Here is a 23403-nt window from a genome sequence, read left to right as displayed (position 1 = left end):
ATCGGTTTGTGAGTCATATTATTTTCGCTTTTTAACGAAATAGCTGTCAAAATTCCATTTCTTCAACACTTGTGAGTTAAATAGATGATGTTTACAAGTGACATAGCATATGGCACAAGAAGATTGCTGATGAGGAGCCTTAGGGGGGCCGAAAATGCATTCCATTCTGCTGTTGTGTCCGAAAAATTAAATTTTCAGTATTCTTATAATTAAAAATATCATTACAATTTGGAAAATAACTTATCCCCAAGTGGGACTCGAACTCGAGCCTGAAGAATATTCAATTAATAATATTAATATCACAGTTCGAAGAAATCAATAATATTAATATATAAACACACACTGGGCACAGTGAATATATGTACATGTTTAATGCAATGCTATTGATTCACGACTGAATAGGATCAACAGAAATAAACAAAAACATACAAAAACAACAGGTGTTACTTAATTGCTAACTGACAGTTGGCTAAAGCAGCGAAAAAGAGTAATGATAGATAAGAATACAACACTGAAAAAGCTCGTAAACTTCGATCTAACTCAATAAAGTAGAATGAAATTGGAATAAGGACTTGGTTACAATTCCCATATTCCATTTCTTCAACAATTGTGAGTTAAATAGATGATGTTAACAAGTGACATAGCATATGGCACAAGAAGATTGCTGATGAGGAGCCGTAGCGGGCCCGAAAATGCATTCCATTCTGCTGTTGTGTCCGAAAAATTAAATTTTCAGTATTCTTATAATTAAAAATATCATTACAATTTGGAAAATAACTTATCCCCAAGTGGGACTCGAACTCGAGCCTGAAGAATATTCAATTAATAATAGTAATTTTCAATTTTAGATTTTTTTAAATTGTATGCCACATATAATGCACTAAAAGTCGTTTTGCAGACCAGAAATACTCTAAAAATAATTTTAATTATTTTTAACGCCATATGCTCAAATTTACGAACTATTTGGGACCCATATCGAAAAGGTTGCAGAAATGTTTTTGTACTGAAATCAAGATTTTCAATCACTGGTCGAGAACTGAGAACGTTTAAAATATATATGTATATGTACATCCAAAATTTATATGGGGAATTTCATGTCAAGTGACCCAACTCAAAAAATCGATTTCGACGAAATTTGCACTAAAGTTAGCATTATTGGATAGTAGGTCAGATACACATTTTCAGCTCTATCGGTCAAGAACTGCCGGACTTTGAGGTCAAAGTTAGACATTTTGGTCATATAGGGTTTTATTCAAATGAATGTAACTTTTCACCTATTGGTTCTAGCAAAAATTTTTCAAAGGAGTTCAGATAGCTATTTCTTCATTCTTTCCAAAAAAAAAAAAATTTAATTTTTAAATTAAAAAAAAATATATATTTTTTAATATTTTTTTTTAAATGGCCCTTTTTATTTTTTTGCTTAAAAAAAAGTTATACAATTTTCTTAAAGGGGTTTATAGTCCCATAATTATTTTTTTTAACACCAGAATAATTTTCGCGTACTTTCCAGTTAAAAATATTTAGTAACTTTATGCGTTATCGGTATTTTGGCTTATTTCGGTATTGATATTTTAGCGTTATCGGTGGTGTACAAAAAGTATATTTTAGCGGTAATTTCAGTATGATTTAAATAACGAACAAGTATGAAAGTATAGTCGGACATGGCCGACTATATTGTACCCTACACCATGGGTATATTTTAAAAATTATTTATTTTTCATTAAAACTATTATGTTGAATTTTACCTTAATTCCGACGTATTAAAGCAATTTATTGATGAAAAACAAAATTTTTAAAAGAAGCTTTATATGGGAGTCAGGTTCAAATATGGGCAGATCCTCAACAAATTGGGAAGAGGGATGTTAGTTACGCAGAATTTCATCACTAATGGTTACAAGTCCATTTTTGAACGTTTAAGATATTTTTTACAGGGGGGTTGTATTGGGGGCGGCCGATCATTAAAAAAAATTGGCATAGTCGTTCATGCCTATATACATTTTTGGTGAGATAGTAGTATATTTGGCATAGTTATGAGTTAAAAACCCCAAATCGGAAGGTGGTGGGGTAGTTGAATTAATGGACTTTGAACTTTGTCACTGGTATCTTCTTTCCTAGGAAGCAGGGTTCAGTATACGTAGAAATTTTTATCTTTCTTGTGAAAAGACAGATTTCCGTCTTCGCCGGGTTAACATTGAGGCCTCTCGGTTGAGCCCAGCTCAAGGCCGTATTCAGAGCCTCCTCAGCTCCTTTACATAAGTTATTTGGATCCTTTCCATTTAAAAGTATTACGACATCGTCTGCATAGCAGTTTTAAGTCCTTTATCAGTTAGGGTCCGTAGGAGGCTATTAATCGTGATAACCTAAAGTAAAAGTGACAAAATGCCACCCAGTAGTATACCGCGAAATACCTTTTTCCTGATAGTTATATCGTACATATCGCAGCTTATCCATCTGTTCCTTGTAGTAGGCTGGTTGGCTGTCCATGTAAACCTTGTGCGCAAGCTACAAGATGTTTTGATAAAATTTCGGCACAAGGACTATTGAAAATGGTTGAAATCGGTCCATTATTTATCCTAGTCCCCATACAACCAGACCTTCCGATTTGGGGCTTTTAACTCAAAACTACGTCAAATATACTACTATCTCTCCAAAAATTGGCACAACTAAGTTTTATATAGGAATAAATGCAAACCCGATTCGGCTATGCCGAATCTTAAATACCCTCCACCAGCAAGCTACTTTTTATTAAAACCCATTTAACTATCTAATTTTTAGATAACTTTTCAAAATTCTTGTTTCCGTAGTGAGGGTACTAACATTTATGCATATGTGGAACTAATTTCGATTAGGTTCATAAAATTTTATATTAAAAGGCCAGTTGCAAACATTTTAATATAATGATTTATCTATATACAAACATACTATACTCATGTCGAATTTTATCTGGATATAATCATTTAATAATGAATTAAGTGGTATTAAGTGATTTTCAGAAGTAAAATTCCGTATAACGATTTATATATACAAAATACACATTTATGTCGAATTTGATCCCGATGACTTTGATTGTCAATGTGCGTTTAAGTAATTTCGGAAATGATCTTTATATGGGAGTTGTGACCAATTATGGACCTATCAAGAAAAAATTTCGTATAATGATTTATATGCAAACAAAAAATTCAAGTCGAATATTACTCCAATAGATTTATTAATGAATAAATTACGGGCCTCTCCAGAAAAATTTCGTAGAGTGATTCAAATGTATGTACACAAAACATATTTGTGTCGATAGCTTTATTTGACAATGAAATATGTGAGTTTAAATGATTTTCGGAAGATGGCCTTATATGGGATCTATGACCAATAATGGACCGATCCGGGGAAAATTGGTAGAATGATTTATATGTATACAAAACATATTCAAGTTGAATTTTATACCGATAGCCTTATTTATCAATGAAACATATGCGTTTAAGTGATTTTCGGAAGTGGACCTTATATGGGAGCTATGACCAATTATGGTCTTATCCGAAAAAAATTCGTAGAGTAATTCATATATAGACGAAACATATTTGTGTCGAATTTTATCCAGATACCTTTATTTGACAATTAAATATATGCGTTTAAGTGATTTTCGGAAGTGGGGGTTATATGGGAGCTACAAATAATAATGGACAGATCCGAAAAGAAATTTGGTAGAATGATTTCTATGTACACAAAACATATTCAGCTTGAAGTTTATCAAAAAAGCTTTATTTATCAATGAAATATGTGCGTTTAAATGATTTGTGGAAGTGGACCTTATATGGGAGCTATGACCAATTGTGGACCGACTGAGATCTACGTTGGTAGTATGATTTCCATTCATATTATAATTTTATGTACAAAATTTTTTTTGTGTTGATGCATATATATTTGACGATAAACTAATTTCCGGGAATATACACCTTTATATAGGGGCTATGGGAAATATTAGATCAATTGAACACACTTGATCCCTGGCACAAAAAAATAATGTGTGGTAAAATTCATCGAAATATCTCTGATAGTTTCTGAGAAAACTACTCAAGTATTGGGAATAAATTGTTATTTTTTCGAGGTAGTCTGAAATTTTTACTCATAACTTTTTACATCTTAAACCAATTTTACTGATTTTCAATACCAAACTGTACCGGATAATAAAGAATGTGTTGGGTGAATTTTCGTGCTTCATTTTAACGTGAGCGTGTTTTACACAGACAGACGGAAGGACGGACAGACGACTCAGAATTTCATAAGGATCAAGAATATATGTATATACTTTGTTGGGACAAAGTTATATATAAACTCCATCACCACTGATGGTGGTGGAGGGTATAAAGATATCTTAAACGTCCAAAAATTGATTTATAACCATTAGTATCGCGATTAAACTCAGCAATTCAGAAATACATCCCTCCTTTTTTGATGGTGGGTATAAAAAGAAGGTTGCTATTGTTTGGGAAAGAAATGAAAAATCGACAGTGATGTTAACAATATTAATAAAGTAAATATTTACTTACTCTTTCGAAATTTTATTTCTTTTTAATAAAATATCAGTATTGGTATTTTAGCGTTATCGGTAATTTAGCTTATTTAGGTATTGGTATTTTAGCGTTATCGGTATTTTAGCTTATTTCGGTATTGATATTTTAGCGTTATCGGTATTTTGGCTTATTTCGGTATCGGTATGTTAGCGGTAAAGGTAGTTGTGCTGAAAAGGTACTTTAGCGGTAACGATAGCTTAGCGATAACGGTTGCCAACCTTGCTATAAAGCCCATTAAGGAAATTGTATAAGCTTTCTTTTAAGCAAATAAATAAAAAAGGGCCCATTTTGAAAAAAAAAAAATTAAAAAAATATTTGAAAGAATGAAGAAATAGCTATCTGAACTCCTTTAGACAATTTTTGCTAGGACCAATAGGTGAAAAGTTACACTCATTTGAATAAAACCCTGTATGACCAAAATGTTCAACTTTGACCCCCTCTGACTCCGGGAGTTCTTGACCGATAGAGCTGAAAATTAATGTCCTTCCAACTATCCCATAGTAGTCGATTTTTTAAGTTGGGTCACTTGACACGAAATTCCCCATATTTATAAAATATCTATAATTTACTTTTATTCAAATAAAAAATTACACCTATGCATTAAACCTATCCAAGTCTAAAATTATATAATTCTATTTTTTTCATATGGATTTGCGACTTACCTCATAAGTAGCATGTGTACAATAGTTTGCTCGCATTATTTTTCGTTTGTAATTTCCTCCTCTGTCATTTCATCCTCTTCGCTTTTATTATGCTCGGAGAGCAGGTCATTGCATTTGGTATTGTTTGTTAAAATCATATTGTTGATGTGGGCAATTTGTATTTTACGCCGTAATTCTCTCCATTTATTGCTAGAAGCTGCTATCGTAAGAGCTGATCTGGTGTGTCGATTTTTCATCATCGCTCGAGTCCTATAGTTTAGGGGCTAAATTAGTATGTGACAATTGAAGAGCAGTTATGTGTTGGAAGTAAGGATGTAGGATTGTGGAGATAATTGGTAGGGCAGGGAAAAGGCGGGTGGTTGTTTAGATAAGGATGAAATAATAATAAAAAAAGAATCCAATAACAATTAATTAATCTATTCTACAATAAAAACAAAATATAAACTTAAATTAAACCATCGAAAACTATCAAACAAAAACTTTTTATATATTTAAACTAGTATGTTTTTGAAATAAAAAAGAAACTAGCAAACCATTTCATAGAGAATAAAATATGTTCAGGAATTTTAAAAATTCTCTTCTTATGAAAGTTGTAAAAAGGTAAAATAATAAAAAATAACAAAATAAGTTTAGTTTAATATGTAATAAATAATCGAGCTGACAGAGCTATGCATATATATGGTTAATAATTCTACTATTGATACAATTGAAATTTTTGAATTAAAATTTAAACAATTTTTATTATTATTGAATGCTTTAAGTAAATGAATGTCATAGAATCCACTAATTGTCTCAATTAGTTTTGAAATACAATAGTATAATGATAAAGTTATTTGTTTGATAAAGAATTAAAAAAAATTTATGGCTCTTGGTATAAGTCCTAAAAGAAATCAATAATAGTTTCAATTCATTTTAATTCGAACCTCCTTAAATTTTCAGTGTGTCTAAGACTCTAAATATACGCATGTATATGACTATAGGTGTCATATCATGGAGATGTATCATAAATTTACATAATCTATTGACAGATATTGGTACCATTTTGCAAGTAGATGTAGTAGGGATGAGAATTTGCCTAAAACGGGGTTTTGACATAATACTGTTCAACTGATCTATTACATCTGAAAGCGCAAAAGTTTACATCACCAAAAGTGCGATTTATTTACTTTATTTATTACTAGTCTCAATAGAATCTAAATGGAGATCGATCGATATCGTATGCCATAATTTGGGCCCTGCATTGTAGGTCCATGATTAGCCATGTGGTCTTTACATATAAAGATCTATATACCCATCAAATTTTAAAATAATCGGTTAGTGGTTCAGGTGTGATTGAATAAAAATAAAAGCTTGATGCTGTGCAAGTTTTATCGAAATTAATCTATAATAAATATATAAAATATATATAATATAATTTTTATACCCTACACCACTTTAGTGGGGAGGGTATATTGGATTTGTGCTGATGTTTGTAACATACAAAAATATTCGTCCTAGACCCACCTTAAAGTATACCAATCGGCTTAGAATCGTTTTCTGAGTCGATTAAGCTATGTCCGTCCGTCCGTCTGGCTGGCTGTCCATGTAAACCTTGTGCGTAAGGTACAGGTCGCAATTTTCAAGATAATCGGATGAAATTTGGCACACACGTTTTATTTGACCCAAGGACGAAGCCTATTGAAAATGGTTAAAATCGGTCCATTATTTCACCTAGCCCACATAGAACAGAACCCCCCGAAAAGGGCTTCTGAGCTCATAATTATGTTAAATATACAGATATATCGATAAAATACGGCACAACTAAGTTTTATAGAAGTCTTGATGACCCTGCCAAATTTCATAAAGATCGGGCCCCATTTGACCCTAGCTCCCATACAAAGTCCCCTTCAGAAAATTACTTGAATGTCCCAAATTATCTTATAAACACAATAAAATATTATGTAAATATAAATATATTCACAAAATTTTATCGGGCTTGGTCCAAATTTGCCCCTAGCCCCCATATAAAGCCTCTTTCAGAAAATTAGTTTTTCATCCATAAATTGCTTAAATGTATCGGAACAAGGGAATATTGAAGATAAATGCTTTATTATGAAAAATAAATCACATTTAATATTCATAACTGGTGTAGGGTATCATATGGTCCGCCACGCCAGACTATACTTTCTTACTTGTTTTTTTAAACAAAAATATATGGATATACCCATTTATTATATTTTAGGAATAGATTTTGGCAAGTTGTGACTTGAATTTTTTACTGAAATTTTGGACAGGGATAATTATCAATCTGAGGATATTTTAAAAAAATATGAAAAATATTCAATTCGAAATATACAACTTGAGGTTATTATTTTAAGTAGAATTTTGAAAACAATTGTTTGACACTTCCAAAAGGTAATCTTTGTAAAAAATCTTTCGAATAAAATGTTTAACATTTTCTTAAATTAAAACAAATATAAATATAAAAATACAATAAGGGCATTCAAGTTACCGTTTTTTCTTTTGCTAAATTGCGAAAAAGAAGAATTTTACACTAGTTGGCGTGAGTATCCTTTTTTGCAATAATATTTAAATTTTTGAGTCAAAAAGAACTTAAATTTAAAAAATAAAATTGATTTAGTTTTTAATAACTGAATCCTGTTTGTATAGAACATAGAAGTACATATGTATACTTTAAAAGCAGAAATCTTCGTCTTTCCATTGCCGTTTAAGAAAACAAAATCGAGCTAGGAAAATATGAGATAAGTCCCTGATTTTCAGGGTATATTCAAAATTTGAAATAGATCTACGAACTGCATTAGGTCAGAAAGTGAGTAAATTTTCACTGCTACACCATATATATAACTAATGTCTATGATAATTTACAATAAATAATAAATTTTTATTTATTTATAACCGTAAATAACAGAACTCTATTCCGATCGAAAGTGGAACTATTTCCTTATTTTTGCTTCTTCAGAAAAAGAAAACGAAAAATACGGAACTGAAACTATTCCGATCGAAATGTGGCTTTTCATAATTGAAAGAAAATGTAGAAAAACAGTCATGAAGAATAAATTCAAATAAATAAATAAATAAATAAATAAATAAAAAGGGAAGAAAACCACAAAATGAAAAGCATGCAAAATTCAACGTAAAAGTTAATTTGATCAAAATTGTTATACAACTAAGGCACTTACTTTTAATTTTGTCATTAAAATACAGTTACGTTTCAACATTTTAATTTGTAGTGTGTGTGTGTGGTATGTTTTTTGTATGTATGTATGTGTATAAATAACATACATGTGTATATTATATACATATGCAAATAATATTATTTATTATAACTTTTATTTATTAATTAATTGTTTTGTTGGCATAAAAGATTATAACCGATGCACTTTAGTTAGACTTATAAATTTTTCGTAACATAAATAAATATTCATTATTATTGTTAATTTTGTTTTTAAATTTTAAATTAATAAATTTGACTAAAAACATTTTGAAATAAATTTACTATCTACTATAATCTTAATTATTATAATGGTGGTCCGTTTAAGAAAAGTTTTGATCATGCAATTTTTCTACTATTATAATAAATACTATTTAATAAAATATTTGATTTATTGGAAGAATTACCACTTAAATATTACGTATATTCAATGGTATACAAATTAAGTTCTTCATAATTAAAAAAGAGTTATTCAACACTTTTGGGACACTTTTCAAATAAATATTTAAACACACATATAAATTTGATGAATCTTATGGATCCTGATCTCTTTCCAATATGTATATGCTTTAATAGTCTTAATGTTAAATTAATTCAATAGAAATAAAAAATATTCATGTCAAATCAAGTTGAGATAGCCAGTGAAATACCAAACGGGAAATCCCGATTCCCGAAAATGATATATAATTATATACAGACAACGATTTTATTTAAATACAAGCTTATAACTTTTTGGAAACGATTAAAAAAAAAATAATTATGTATTCTCAAAACAAAAGAGTTACTCCGTGTTTTGTTTTTAATTGAGTTACAAATCAACATCCCATTATCTGTGTGCAGTTTAAATTTGCACGAAAATAAAATGATAGTAGTTATTTATTTTATTGTTTAGGATCTCAATCCCTTAAGAAAAAATGTATGCCTATAACTTATATCACATTCATATGACGAGTTTGAGACGGATCCAACAGATTTCTTCAAAAGTGTTATAAGTTATCAAGGCATCTTTGGCACAATATTGTTTAACTCTTGCTGTTTTATCAACGCACAAAATATATGTACCTTGTTTTATTTTATGACGTTTCCCAAATACATTCACAATCAACTTTGTGAATCAACAGTTCACGGAAATAACACAATAGGATAATTTTATTAAAGTAAACAATACTCGCGATAGGAATGAACATTAAATAAATTAGATTAAAAACATAAGTTGTCCAGCTTATAAACATCTATCAACAAATCCATATTTTTTGGAAAACATCATAAAACAAACTCTTGAAAATATATAATATTTAAATAAGACAAAACATATTTTTGTAATAAATCAGGAACTATTAGACCAATCATATATTTTCTTTTAAAATTAGGATTTAGTTCAAAGTTGTTTTAAACAATATTTTAGATTTAAATTTATGAAAGTCGATGTTTATTTCAATAGAGTTCTCAAAATTTACAATTAAAAACTAAAGTTTTTGGTCAAAGTATAATAAGTAGTCCGACTCTTTGACAGCAGTACCTAACTTTTACTGTATTGGTAACAAAAATTTACATGGAGTTTTATAAGAAATTACAATTTTAATTTTCAAAATTGTGAAAATTACATTTTCAATACCAAATATTGAAACTCTGTTTGTAAATTAAAATTCAACCACAACAAAAATGAAATGTCAACAATTAGAAAAAATATTTTATTTCAGTTTAAGAAAATTAAATAAAATTTTAAATTGAAAGTACATTAAAACTATTAAAAAAAATGCATTTTTGGCGGGTAACTGCAATTAAAAGTGGTCAAAAAAATAAGATAAACTTTTGAGTGTTTTGACAAGTTTAAAGAATTCACACGGCACTCGTAGGTGTAAGAGTGCCGTGTAAGGTTATACCCTTTTGCATTTCAGTTAACAATACACTATAGTCAAACATATTTTTAAACGCATGCCATTTTTTATTTCCATCTGATTTTAAATATTTATATACACTCCTTGCCTACGGCCATGTCAAATTTCATTCCTAGGATCTGCCGTTTAGAAATTCTAGATTTATTTTCAAAAATGTTTAATTCTGTCCCACTATGCGATATAAATAAGCATGAGAAATTATTTTATGATTGAAACAATAATCTCCGAATTATAACAAAAACATTTTGGACTTATAAATATTTCAGGGTGTGAATGTTTTTATGTACATATCTCTTTAGCGATAGTTTATATGCATTTTTATTGAATCCTATTAATTAAATAAACACACATTTAAAAAATTTATTAGTTAACTTCCACCGGACCAAACTTTCGAAAATCTATCAAATTTCGATAAATAATTATAGAACAAAAAATGTCCGAGAAAAGTCGGTTATTGGTTGGTTTATCGTTCAGCTTAGGGATCGAAATGATACTTAAGTTTTAAAAATTGCATAATTTACCAGTACAGCAATACACTCCTGGCAAACAATAAGAGAAGAGAGTGAGAATGTGAGATGTGTAGAAAAGTCACAACAAATAACATATTCGAAGTACATCAAGTTTTAGTGAAAAACCATAGAAATTTACATAAGAGTGTCATTGACATATGCGAATTACTTCAAATTTTGGTGAAAACCCAATGAAATTTACATAAGCGTGCCATTTAAAGAATATTTTTACAGCTTCTAAAATAATATTACTTAAATGTAGTTCAAAGTTGTCAAAAATGAACAACAACCCTCCAATGACACGCTAATGCATAGTTTTTTCACTCCGGGTTACTAGTTGTGATAAAATACTACTTTTTTCGCTGGGTTGTAAATATAAATCTAAATACATACATACATATCGTCGCCCCGAAGTTATCTTCACGTATCTCCAGAAAATTATTTTTTGGGAAATTGAAGTTAAAGTTTCAACAATTTATATACAAAAATTGAGCCGAAAAATGTGGCTAAATTTTTTTATATAATGTAGTGCTTGATTTTTCTACAACGATTACTGTAAAAATATCCAAAGTCATGGAGTAAATTATTCAAGATATGGTCATTTTTAGCCCAAGAAGAATTTTCCAAATTTGTTGTATAAACCACTTTTTGAGAACTATTTTTTTAATTTATGGCATAAACATGAAAATGTACTGATAAAAACTGCATTATGTTTTTTCTCTCAAATTATCTTCACGTATATCCGTTATTCGTGTAGTAACAAAAATTGGTATTTATTAGTTTAGTTAATATACACTAATTTTGTTTATGTTTACTTTTATTTATTCTAATACAATATGCATCATTTTTAAGTTCATCTCTCAAACGCAGATGTTTAGCTAACTTCCCAAGAAAAACTTACATTGAAAAGTAATGAGTTAAAAAGCTAATAAAACCTCTTTTCATTGGCATTTTAACTCAATCGCTAACAAATAGGGAGTTAAAGAAGTACTTGTTTTTAATAATAAAAAGAGCCAGCGAGTATACGCGCCAATGACTTCTGTTTGTTAGTCAAATATTCTACTCACTGCACCACTGCTTAGCTATTTTATTGCGCGTCAAATAATGGTTTTTACATACAAATTTAATTTTCTTCTAAGTAATGCAAACGGTAAGTAGTTGTCATTGAAAAGTATGTTGTTTAGTAAGTACAAGACATTTCCAGATTTTTGCTGGGTTTATATACGAAATCTGTATTCGCATTTTGTAATTGCTATTGTTTAAAAAATTTTAATACAAGGACTTCAAAGTTTAAAAGAAGTAAATTTTTCAAAAAATAAAAAAAATTAAAAATTCTTCTACTGCTCAAACAATGCCAAAGTTGTTGTCAAAAGAACAAGAAGAGTTGAGAAATGATCTGTATTATTTTTATTTTATACTGTCAGGATAAGAAGATGTCAAAAATGTCTTTTAAAATTTTTATCCTCTAATATCTATTTAGGTTTTCAGTATTATTTTTTCAGAAAAAATTTTGAAGGCGTTTTTGACATATTTTGATCCTGGCAGAATAAAACAAAAATAGCACAAAATAATTCCCAACTCTTCTTGTTATTTTGACATCAAATTTTGCAAAGTAGGGTAAGCAGGTTTAGCATCATTTAATCTCTAGTTTCAGACTTATATCATGTGGTTCGTGTCTAATTTTGAGTGTCGGACGGTGTTATATGTATACTATTTCCAGTATTTTTATCTTTTACACATGCGTGAAGATAACACAACTTTTTTTATTTCAATAATTTCATACAATTTTTGTTGTATATCCACAAAAATGGCATATACGGTAAGATAACACATTAATTTTTTAAGAAAAGTGGATATACAATAAAATAGCTAAAATAAAAAAATATCTCGTAAACCACAAGAGATAGAAACCTGTGCATTGATTAGATCGATAGATCTTCAAATTTTACCCCAAAAAATTACCCTAACTCATTTTTTTGGATTTTGTGATATACGTGAAGATAATTCCGGGACGACGATATGTATATAAATAAAAAAGCAATGCTCTTTAATTAGCACAAGGAGTGTTTCATTTAAATCTTTCTCAGCAAAAAACTGAGGAAAAATACGTAAACTTTCATTAGAAATAACATACTTGAAGTATTTCCAATTTTGAAAGAATTTTACATTAGCTCATCATTGGAGGGATGTTGTTCGTTTCTGACAACTTTGAAGTAGATTTAATCTTATTTTTAGAAGCAGTAAAAATCCGCTTATTTAAATAACATTGGTTTTTCACCAGTGACTTTTCTACATCCTTTTCCACATTATTGTCTAGGTTTATATTTAAATGTATTCTTGGATTATAAATGCGAAAAATATGTTAAAGCATTTTCAGATATTAAGATGCCACTGAAAAGTATGACTTCCATTATTTTTTGCTGGGTTTTGACGATTATATTTGTTGTAGACATATAGTACAGAAAAACCGCTTCCACAGAACCACATCTGAGGGTGAAAATTTTGAACAAAGATTACACAGTAAGACAAAATAAACGAAAATTGAAATACCTGGGAAGTGATACTATCTTTCTGAAAGGTGGATCCGAGTAGATCACGAATATGTTTTTGAAATTTGCCAAACACCTTGAGTTAGGGGTAAAAAATCGGTTTTTCGTAGCTTTAACATAGTTGAATCTGAACCGATTTTAAGTTTCTCCACGGATTTAATCAATTAATAAATAGTGCGGTTCCTATATAAAATACTTTCAAAAAACCTCTCCAAACTTGGACAACGGTGCAAAACTAAAATAAAAAAATATGTTTGCTGACGAAATAAAGGCCTCAGCTTCTGTTTTCTAAATTCGTGGAGAAACTTAAAAGCGGTTCAGATTTAACTAAGTTACTGACTTATAAGTGTCTAAAGGTACGTAACTCAAGATTTTGGAGGTGTTTGGCAAATTTCAAAAACATATTCTTGTTCTCCTCTGATCCACCTTTCAGAAAAATAGTATCACTTCCCAGGTATTTATTTTTGTCGCATAGTGTTATTAGTCTCAATTTGTTCTTATTTAGTAAAGTAAGTAAATAAGTAAATTACCTCAGTAAATGAATTATTATCAATGCACAAAGCTTTGATAAAAAGTATTTTTTGTTTGTACGAGAATTTCCATAAATTTACAGGACATTAAAATATACAAATTTTGGTGTGTAGTGATTTCATCGAAATCTCTGAGCTTTTCTGACAAAGAACACGCTGATGTACATTGAAAGGCTCAGAAAGCTACTCTCTAAGTCGATAAATTTTCGATTGTTAAATTGGTCAGCATTGAGTGTTGACTTTACTCTCAGAGAGGATATCCGGGGAATGCTGACGGCCCAGATTTATTACTGTTCCAACCGATTTTTTAACTGCAAGGTCCTTTAAAGTACTATAGATAGCTAGTGACACAATATTGACATTGCTCTTGGAAAGAAATTAAGAGTTGTTATGTTTTGGTGGTTTCAAATTGTCTATTAACAAAGGAGTTACACGAACCGTTATTAACAAATGCCAATATTATTAAACGCGAAATTAACTGAGGCTCTAAAAGTATATTTTGCGCTAGAATCGTTTATAAAATTTTTAATAAAATTTCGATCCTAATAATATTTTCGATTGTTGTGGTCAGGTGGGTTTTAACATTTCGGTTAGTATCACATTTCAATTCCTAACGATTACATATATGGTTTTCAAAATTTCTTAAATTTTTTAATATATATAGATAATACAATTAACTTGGAGGTACAATTATTTCTTACTGTCTATGAAATAAAATTAGGTATATTGTTATACACATTTTATGCTATTCTTTGAAATTAAGTCGTTTAATTTATCAAGCAACTAGTAGTTAATTAATAGTATAACGTACAGTATACTTTTTTGTGGTAATCAAAAACATATAATATTGGTTTACTTTCGATCGGAAGAAACTATTGCACCATGTGTCCAACCCAAGTATTCCTACCGGCGATAACATACTTTAATTTACGGTTATCACAATGATAGTTTAATAGCGGATTTTTGAGTTGACGAGCAGCAGCTATTAACACGGCCATTTCTTGCCCAAGTTTAATATACTTCAACTGGTCCCTTGAACTATTAAACAAAATAAACTAATCGTGTTTGTATTTACAAACTTTCAAAAATTAGTTTTGATACAAATTGGTCATCTGAAATTTAGCTCCAAGTGCGTAATATCTTACAAGGAAAAATTAAATATGTACCCCCATTTTCTGAATTTCTGGATATTTTTTATCTTAACGATAAATTTATGTTGACAGTTTCATACAAAAATTATTTTAACCGGCAGAATATACATATATCGTTAACGATAAACGGAGGTTGAGTTAACGGTTCTTAAACTATTAAAAAACTACACTAATTTACAACGACTTGGCTCATGATATAAGACCTATATGGTTTTCTTTATTTATACACCTAAAAATTAGTATTCCCTTTCAAATGTTTTACCAGCACTACTGAAGGATGATGCAAAATTAAAACCTCCTTATCTCAAAATTTACATTAAGAGGTTTTTGAAAAATTGTTAATTAACCATCGGGTATAGATAGTCCTTTCAAAAATATATGTTTCATTATATGAGCAAACAAAAAATTTTAATTTGTAAGCAATTAAAAGTAATCAAAAAATAATCCGACAACTTTCTAGGATTAATTTGTTTTTTTATCATTTTCCATATATTTTGTTGAATTTAAATACAGTGCGTGCTCAATTTGCGCAATTACCTATTATTGTAACTGACCGATTTGCGCAACAGCCTATTAACAGCAACATTTTTCGAAAAAGGGTCGCAATAAGTGCAACTTTGCAAACATTTGCAGCTATTTTCTCTTTTTATTCTCTTTGGTTTAAAATTTATTTGCACAAAAATTGACACTTAAAAAATCTGAACTCACAAAGAATGCATAACGTTTTTTTAAAGTGTAGTGGAGAAAGTTGACAACAAAACAGAAATTTAATATAAACTGAAGCATAGTAAAGTTGTGACAAAAATTTAATTTTACTCAAAATAAATCCACGCGCCAAGTCATATGTTAATGTCCTACAAGAATTCTTTCTCTGTCGGCAAAATTAGCCTTATCTGATTAGATCCATATTAAACTATTCCTATAAAGGGACTTAGCAGTCCAAGTTGAAACAAAAAGCAGTTTTTTAATTAATTATTTTTAATCTGTACTAAATTTATAAAATCATATAAAAAATGTATTTTTATAAATAATGAGGTATGTGAAGAAATTCATTTTTAAAATCGAATCGATTTGAATTCGACAAAAACTATTTTTTGTGTTATTTAATATTAAATTTCTGCGGTTTTTCATAACATTTTTCATACATATTTTTTAAATTGATTCTCTTAAATGGAAAGTAATTTGTTACATATGTAGTATTTTGCAAATCGGTCGAATTTCATCATATACCGTAATGTGTATTAATTTACTTTCATTTTTACTTTTTAATGGTCGCTTTTTGTAACATTTCGGAAATTGCAACAACCCCGATTTCCTTTTGGTTGCGCAAATCGAGCCCGTACAATTTTTATAATTTTGCGGCTTTTCGGATCAATTTACATTTTTAACCCAACCAATATGTTGTCCTGAATTTAAATTTGACATCAGAATCTCTCCACTTCTTCCTACTTAGAGATATATTAACCGAATTCAGCGCAGAAAAGTATACCTTGGTCTCTGGGTTTTGATTTTTTTTTTAAATTTTGTTGGGCTTTGTAGAATTATTTTCTTTAAATTTAAATAAACCCACTTACTTTTAGAATCTTTGCAATCGTAAACAAGCACTAACCAGAAAATGTCTACAAGAGAATTACATAAATTTATAATCATTATGATTCTTTTTGAAGTCTAATTGACTAGTAAATATTCTTAATCAGTGAATATTAAACACATTCAATTATACATTTTTGATCACTGAACTGAGGAAAAAAAGTACACTGTGCGTCGTAAATCTAAGAAATTCGTTATTACTAGGATGCAAATGTGTAGTTTAATTTAGCATACGTTTAGTTCATTGATTCTGTTTACTTTGTGTATCGATTAATAAACACATTTTTTTAATTACGTGGGTGTATATTTAATGACAAAATAACTAATTACGCACAACGTTACGGAAGCGATTGTCACAAATACGATTGCAGTTATTATGATTTTAATATCCATCTCAGAAATTTTGCCAAAAAATCCTGTAAAAGTATTACATATAAACAAGTATGAATTAAATCATCAATTATAAAGATAATTATTTTTTAATTGAAAACATTTACAGGAAAGAGGAAATAGAAAAAAGAACATGGGATAAAAAAAAGCTAATGAAATGTAATTATACACACACGAGTATAAGGAACGAGTATGTAGTAATCATGAACTTGTTGTACAATTCAATTCATTTGGTTTTTTATACTAATATGCATCGAATAATGAATAAATAAAAAAATTATATGAATATAGCATAAATGTAGATATGTATGATTATATGTATTTATATAATACATACTTATGTCTGCATTTATAAAATCATCAAGATACATTAAAAAGCTGTTCAATTAGTTTTTACAATCATACAGCTATGGATAAAACTATAGAAATCACCAATTAAATTTATGTATTCCATTTTATGCCAAGTTCTCATGAGAAGTTGAATTACATACTTAATTCACCCTCTGAATTGCAATTACAAATTAACCTGTTCTCACGACAGGTTCTTTATTCGATTTAACAGTTCACCGCCATTTTTTAGTTGCTTTTAAAAAAATAATACAAAACTGCATTACTTTAAAAATATACATATAAAAAATATTTACTGCTTATTTGTGTCTTCATTATTATTTTCTTCCAACAAATGTCACATATGTATTCGTGATTCGTAAAGTTTTTCAAACTAAATTAAGTGCAAACAAGGAACTTAAAAATTTTATAACGAACTGTTTTAAAAGCCAGACAATTACACAGAAGATGAGTTATGGTTTACTCTTCATCCTCATTTTGTCAACTTCTGCAGAAATCGACCAGGCATTGCGGCTTGGCTGTTGAATGATCAGTATAGATACTGATCATTAGGTATTCGATGATACCTAAGCCAATTTGTTATCCTTTATCGCTGATATTTCAACTTGGATAATATGTAGTAATTTAGTCTAAAGGAGATTTTAGTTCCAAAGAGCCCCATCGTTATGAAGAATTGTATTTACCTGAGAATCAGTAATTCGGTTCTTAATTGACGGTTGAATTACAAATAATTGCATCGTGAGAACGTGACATTAGAAATATCGACTTTTATCAAACCTAACGGAAACAAATATAACTTCATATTTATGTGATATTAATCAGGAATATAAATTTTAATGAATTAGAGATGGTAGAAATTTCCAGGTTGAAACATCTTAAGAATCCACTCTTTTTTTTTGTTTTCTCTATCTTTGGATCTTTACAATTTACCTTTTATGGAGTATATCTTTTCTAAACATAAAACCTGAATTATGAGAAAAATTTTTAAATATTGTTTATAATTTAACTTGCAGGGCGATAGATAAACAAATGCAAAATAAAAGGAAAGTAGCTTTTTAGTTATTTGAACATGTAGGGTGGAGGGGGGATCATACGCCATAGGGGCACATCTGCCAATAGCGAATAACTTTAAAACCGAGTAATCGATTTTATCGCATTATCGAATTTTGTTTTCGTTTATCGATTATCTATCATCCCTGAAAGTTTGAAAGATTAACTTTATATATGATGGGAGGCAGACGAGATTAATTGTTTTTCAAAGGGCTGTGAAAATATTTCACTGTGTGAATTTTTTGTGCTAACTTTTTTAGTTTTTGTGATAGAAAAAATATATTGCTCAGTGATAGAACGTCAATAATAGTGAACAATAAGACATAATAATTTTTTCGATAATATAATCTGAAGCCCGAAAAAAATTGAAACTAAACCCCAGAACTGCCCGTGGGGCACATTCGCCAAATATATGTAATGCTTGTGATGTAGAACAAAATTTGGTTAAAATATAGAAAAAACCAATAATAATTTGTTTTAATTTTTTTTTTGTTAAGTTATGTGAAATAAACAATAAATATCTGGTTTATTATACTTTGTTAAATGAATTAAAATATAAAACAGCGAAATAAGTTTTATTTTTTTAAATTTTTTGGTTGATTTTACTAATGACAAATCTGCCCCATCCTCTTGGCGTATTTACCCCATGGATGGGGCGGTATCGCCGTTTTTGGTCAGTTCAGAAAAGTTAAAAAAATATGTACATTAGGATGGCTTAGGAAAGATTGAAAGGGATAAAACTAAAGCCAACATATCTAAGTATCCGAAAGAATATGTATTGTGGTTTTAATTTGAGGGCGCCTCAAAAAAAAAAGTGGCATATGGTCCCCCTTCTACCCTACTTTCAACGCTTAAATCTTTAATTTAACAAAATAATTTATTTTAACCATTAATATTTTTGAATTAAAAATATTAAAATATAATTAATCTTTAAATTCTGTAGGATTTATGTAATTCTTAACAAGATACAAAATTCTAAATTGTTATTTTGAAATTAAAAAGAAAGAGACTGCGGCTAGTGTTATACGAGTTACACTAGCTAGTATGTATATGTGTATAATCTTAGTTAAAGCGAATATTTTATAAATAATGTTCGATAAATATTCTGTATACATACATATATAATAGCTATATATATTTTGATATATTGGTCGTTAGGTTTGTAAAAATTCTCATACATGGTGTTTCTCTTGATTATTCCATATTGTATTAGTCTCAAATTTATGCGAGTAAAATCGATTAAAGAACAATAAATTTAAGAGATTTGATTTAAATAAAAAATGATTATGATATCTAATTGTATGTATCTAGTATTAAAAAACTATTTTATTTTAAGCCGATTTTTTGCAAAAATAAGAGGAGTCGATCCTATTCTAATAGACTTCTATATTAAATAATGTAAAATATTTTATATGTTATTATAGCATTTTTATACATCACTTTTGAATAGTTTTGATTTAAAGCAAATATGACGTGACTTTTTGAAAAAATTTTGTGACCAATGTTATTAAGCTATTATAATAACAAAAATTAATTGGTTTAACCTTTACTATAATATGATACATAACATAATATTAAAAACATAACATTGTTTATTGGTTTGTATAATTAATTAAAGTTTTCTTCTGGGAGAGACACCCACCTGATACTGATTTACTTTCACTTGGTATGAAATAAATATTGTCATCGCCTTCGAAATACTATGTAGGGTAACCAATAAAATAAAGAATTTGTTTCAATAAGCAGTAATCGTTATCAACAGCCTACACTACATATATTTCTTGATCAATGGTAAATTATATGAAATTACTATAATGAAATGATTCATGACCAAGGGGTGTATCATTCATTAAAAATTTATTTTTTAAAGGTATATCGATTACCTTAAGTGTTGGTAATACATACACAGTTTTTACTTTTCTCGTAGTAATATGTATTTATAAGTTATATTTAATTATTTACGAAATTGGGAAAAGTTTACGATATATAAACTTATAAATAATGCTATGCGCACAATTGGGACGAACGACGAAATTTTCGGAACGAATTTTCGTCATCAGATATAGAACACACTAAAGTATATGAAAATATGCACAATAAAGACGTGGAGTAGTACACCACAAAGTATTTGTAAAACAAATACACCATGGTGAGTACCTAATACTATAAGTATAAATGAGAGAATGAGTGTAACTGATATTGTATGCTTTTGCTTGTGCTCATCCACTCTATCCACAAAAACAATACCAGTTGCTTATGGTTTTGGGTTGAATACTGTATTGTATTTGTTTCTTGCTCTCAAATAACTGTTGTACTACAAATATTTTTGACTATTTGTTGTTACTTATAGTAATACAAAGAATATATATTGATGGAGTATGTTTATTTGTATTAAATAAGATTATTTCAAAACAAAAGAAAAATATGTAATAAATGAATAATAAATTAGTGAATATTTTTATATTTATTTTTAATTTTTTATTTATTTATATTTTTATATTTTTATTTAATATTCTAGTTCAGTTCTAGTTAGTTCTAGTTCAGTTTTCAGTTTTTTTATTTAATATTTATTTAAACTGAAAAACGATTTCAATTACCAAAACCTCGTTATCAATTATTTTATTTATTGAAGTTTAATTTTTGATTGATTTCACACAAAATTTTTATTTGTTTCTAATTTTGTTGTTGTTAAATACGTATTTGAGTATACATTTTTATGATTCAAACACAAAATGAATTGAACCATTTTAAAATTTTCGATTAATCGTTTAACTGATTTTTTTTTTAAATTTGTTTTTTCTGTGATATTTTCTGATAGTAATTCAACATTTTCTGAAAATAATTCTAGTGAACTATTGAGGATATTAAAATAAATTTTACATATTCTTATGTGGTCTCCAGAGTTATATTTTTTAATCGACATAAAATCAATAATTAACGAAAAGAAAATATATAGATATTCCCTATAATCATTTATTTGATAAAAAAAATTAAAATACAACATTTAAAAGAACATTTTTTTTTTTAATTTTGAAAAATGTCTCTCAAAAAATCTCAAAAAAAGTCTAAGCCTAATATCTGATCTAAAGAAAAGTGTAACGAGAAACAGCTTTTTGTGATTTAAAGTGGGCACAAGTCTCAAATAATGTGTATTGTCGTAGTGAACTCAAAAAAAAAAAAAAAAAAAAAAAATAAAAAATAATTTTCCCACCTATTGAAAATAATGATCTCAGTACAAATTATAAAAAAAGTTTCCTACATTTTTTAGAAAAAATAATCATAAAATTGTTTGAAGTACTTTTATTTCACAGAATTACTTTTAGTGCTTCAGAATTCCTACATAAATTAAAAAAGTCATTAAGTAAAAAGCTAAATATTTTTGTAAACTTTTCTTAAAATTACGATAATTTTTACATATTTCGAAAAAAATTCAAAATCTTTGTGTCCTTTGTAATGCGCTAAATAAAAGTCTTTTTGTGGACCAAAAATATTCTTACAAATTTTACAATTTAGGGAATATTTGAGATGAATTTCGACAAAATTTAAAAACTTATTTTTTGGCAAATTGTACTGAGATCAGGATTTTCAATTAGGAAACTAAGGACCCTTTCAAAAGTTTTGTATTTTTTCATTAAAATGTTTTTTTTTTAATTCGGATCATAAATGCATTTTTATTGATTTTAAAAAAATTGACCTACGGAGTCTACAGATTGTAAGTAGATACGCAAACACCTCAGCTCTAACTATGTTAAATTTTGCTACGATATCTCCTATAGATCACGAGATACCGAATATACATTATAAAATAATAAAAAAATGTTACTAAACAACTATGTTTTTATACGCTTGCAGCATTCAATAAGTTATTTGTTGTACAACCATCACAAAGTATACAGAGGTGTTACTTTTGACATTTAAAAAAGTCTAAAATCAGTTTTGTTTGATTTTGAAATTGTTTGGTGAGAAGAGGTATATAAAATACAGCTGAAATCGTTTTGTGCGAAAGAGAGGGAAATAGTTTTTTGCTCGTGACCATAGCTGCCAGATTTGACGATTTATCGTCATTTTGACGATTCTTCGTTTCAAAAATAGCAAATTGACGATTTGACGATTTTTTCCTTGAAACTGACGATTTTTGCAAAATTAAAAAAAAAAAAATTTTATAATTTGTTTTTTTTTATTTTACAGTGAAAAAAGGAAATTAATATTAAACTTGGAAAATAGAATTTATATTATAATGAAAACTAGAAATTAAATTCTAGAAGAGCTATTATAAAACATTTAAGTCGAAAAAGTGTGTTTTGAATTTTAAGCTCTCAAAGCTTAAACATATTTTACATCTAAATGTGTATGCTATGTTATATTATTTTTTATTACTTTTGAAGAGATCGACAGATCTGAATCAAATTTTCACACTGTATAAGTTAAATCCAAACAAGTACAAACAAGTTTTGTAAAAGAACTAAATTATACGAAAAAATCTCACCAAGTTTAATCTTTTTATATCTACTCAGTAAAAAATAGTGCTTCCTCGGAAGCAGATTTGTAAGGCAGAGAGCAGTTGTTACTGCTAGCACTTGTTATGAAAGAATATATGATTTTTATATGGGGAGGCTCTGCCTAAGGAATCCAAAATGTGCATATTTCATACTGTTGAAATGAATATTATTTTTCAACACTGGACATTGATTTAAATTAGAAAGATGCAAAAATTAAGTGATTTTAGAGCTGTTGAGAAGCAAATTTCTACACCACAAACAATAATTGCTGAATATATGCCTTCCAAAATCTTTTTTGTAAGGCAATAATTTTAAGATGCAATAAAGGAAGGAGTTAAAGATGCAGTAGTTATATTTATTGCTTCCAAATCAAGAATATCTTTTGATGGGTAAGTACTTGTTTACAGAAAACTTTCAAAAATTTTACAAGCAGTTTTTTGCTTAATAAGAT

At 28.4% G+C, this 23403-nt stretch overlaps 1 protein-coding gene across 8 annotated transcripts in view; it reads right to left on the bottom strand.

Annotated features, from left to right (window-relative positions):
- LOC119602676 (tubulin polyglutamylase TTLL4) overlaps nucleotides 1–23403 on the bottom strand; it is a 70259-nt gene that overhangs the window by 5998 nt on the left and 40858 nt on the right. For 4 of the 8 annotated variants that reach the window (XM_037954318.1, XM_037954344.1, XM_037954336.1 and 1 more), the window contains one exon: nucleotides 5228–5490. In XM_037954318.1, coding sequence (XP_037810246.1) covers nucleotides 5263–5490 — 228 coding nt within the window. In that variant the 3' untranslated portion in view covers nucleotides 5228–5262. Of the gene's footprint in view, nucleotides 1–5227; nucleotides 5491–20095; nucleotides 20154–23403 lie in introns of all 8 variants that reach the window. The other 4 variants (XR_005231362.1, XR_005231364.1, XR_005231363.1 and 1 more) reach the window with 2 other exon arrangements.

The sequence above is a fragment of the Lucilia sericata genome, unplaced genomic scaffold (assembly GCF_015586225.1).
Source record: "Lucilia sericata isolate MDLA Ls3-8-SP2 unplaced genomic scaffold, ASM1558622v1 Contig000009F_arrow, whole genome shotgun sequence".
NCBI lineage: Eukaryota > Metazoa > Arthropoda > Insecta > Diptera > Calliphoridae > Lucilia > Lucilia sericata.
This window is presented reverse-complemented; position numbering and strand designations above follow the sequence as displayed.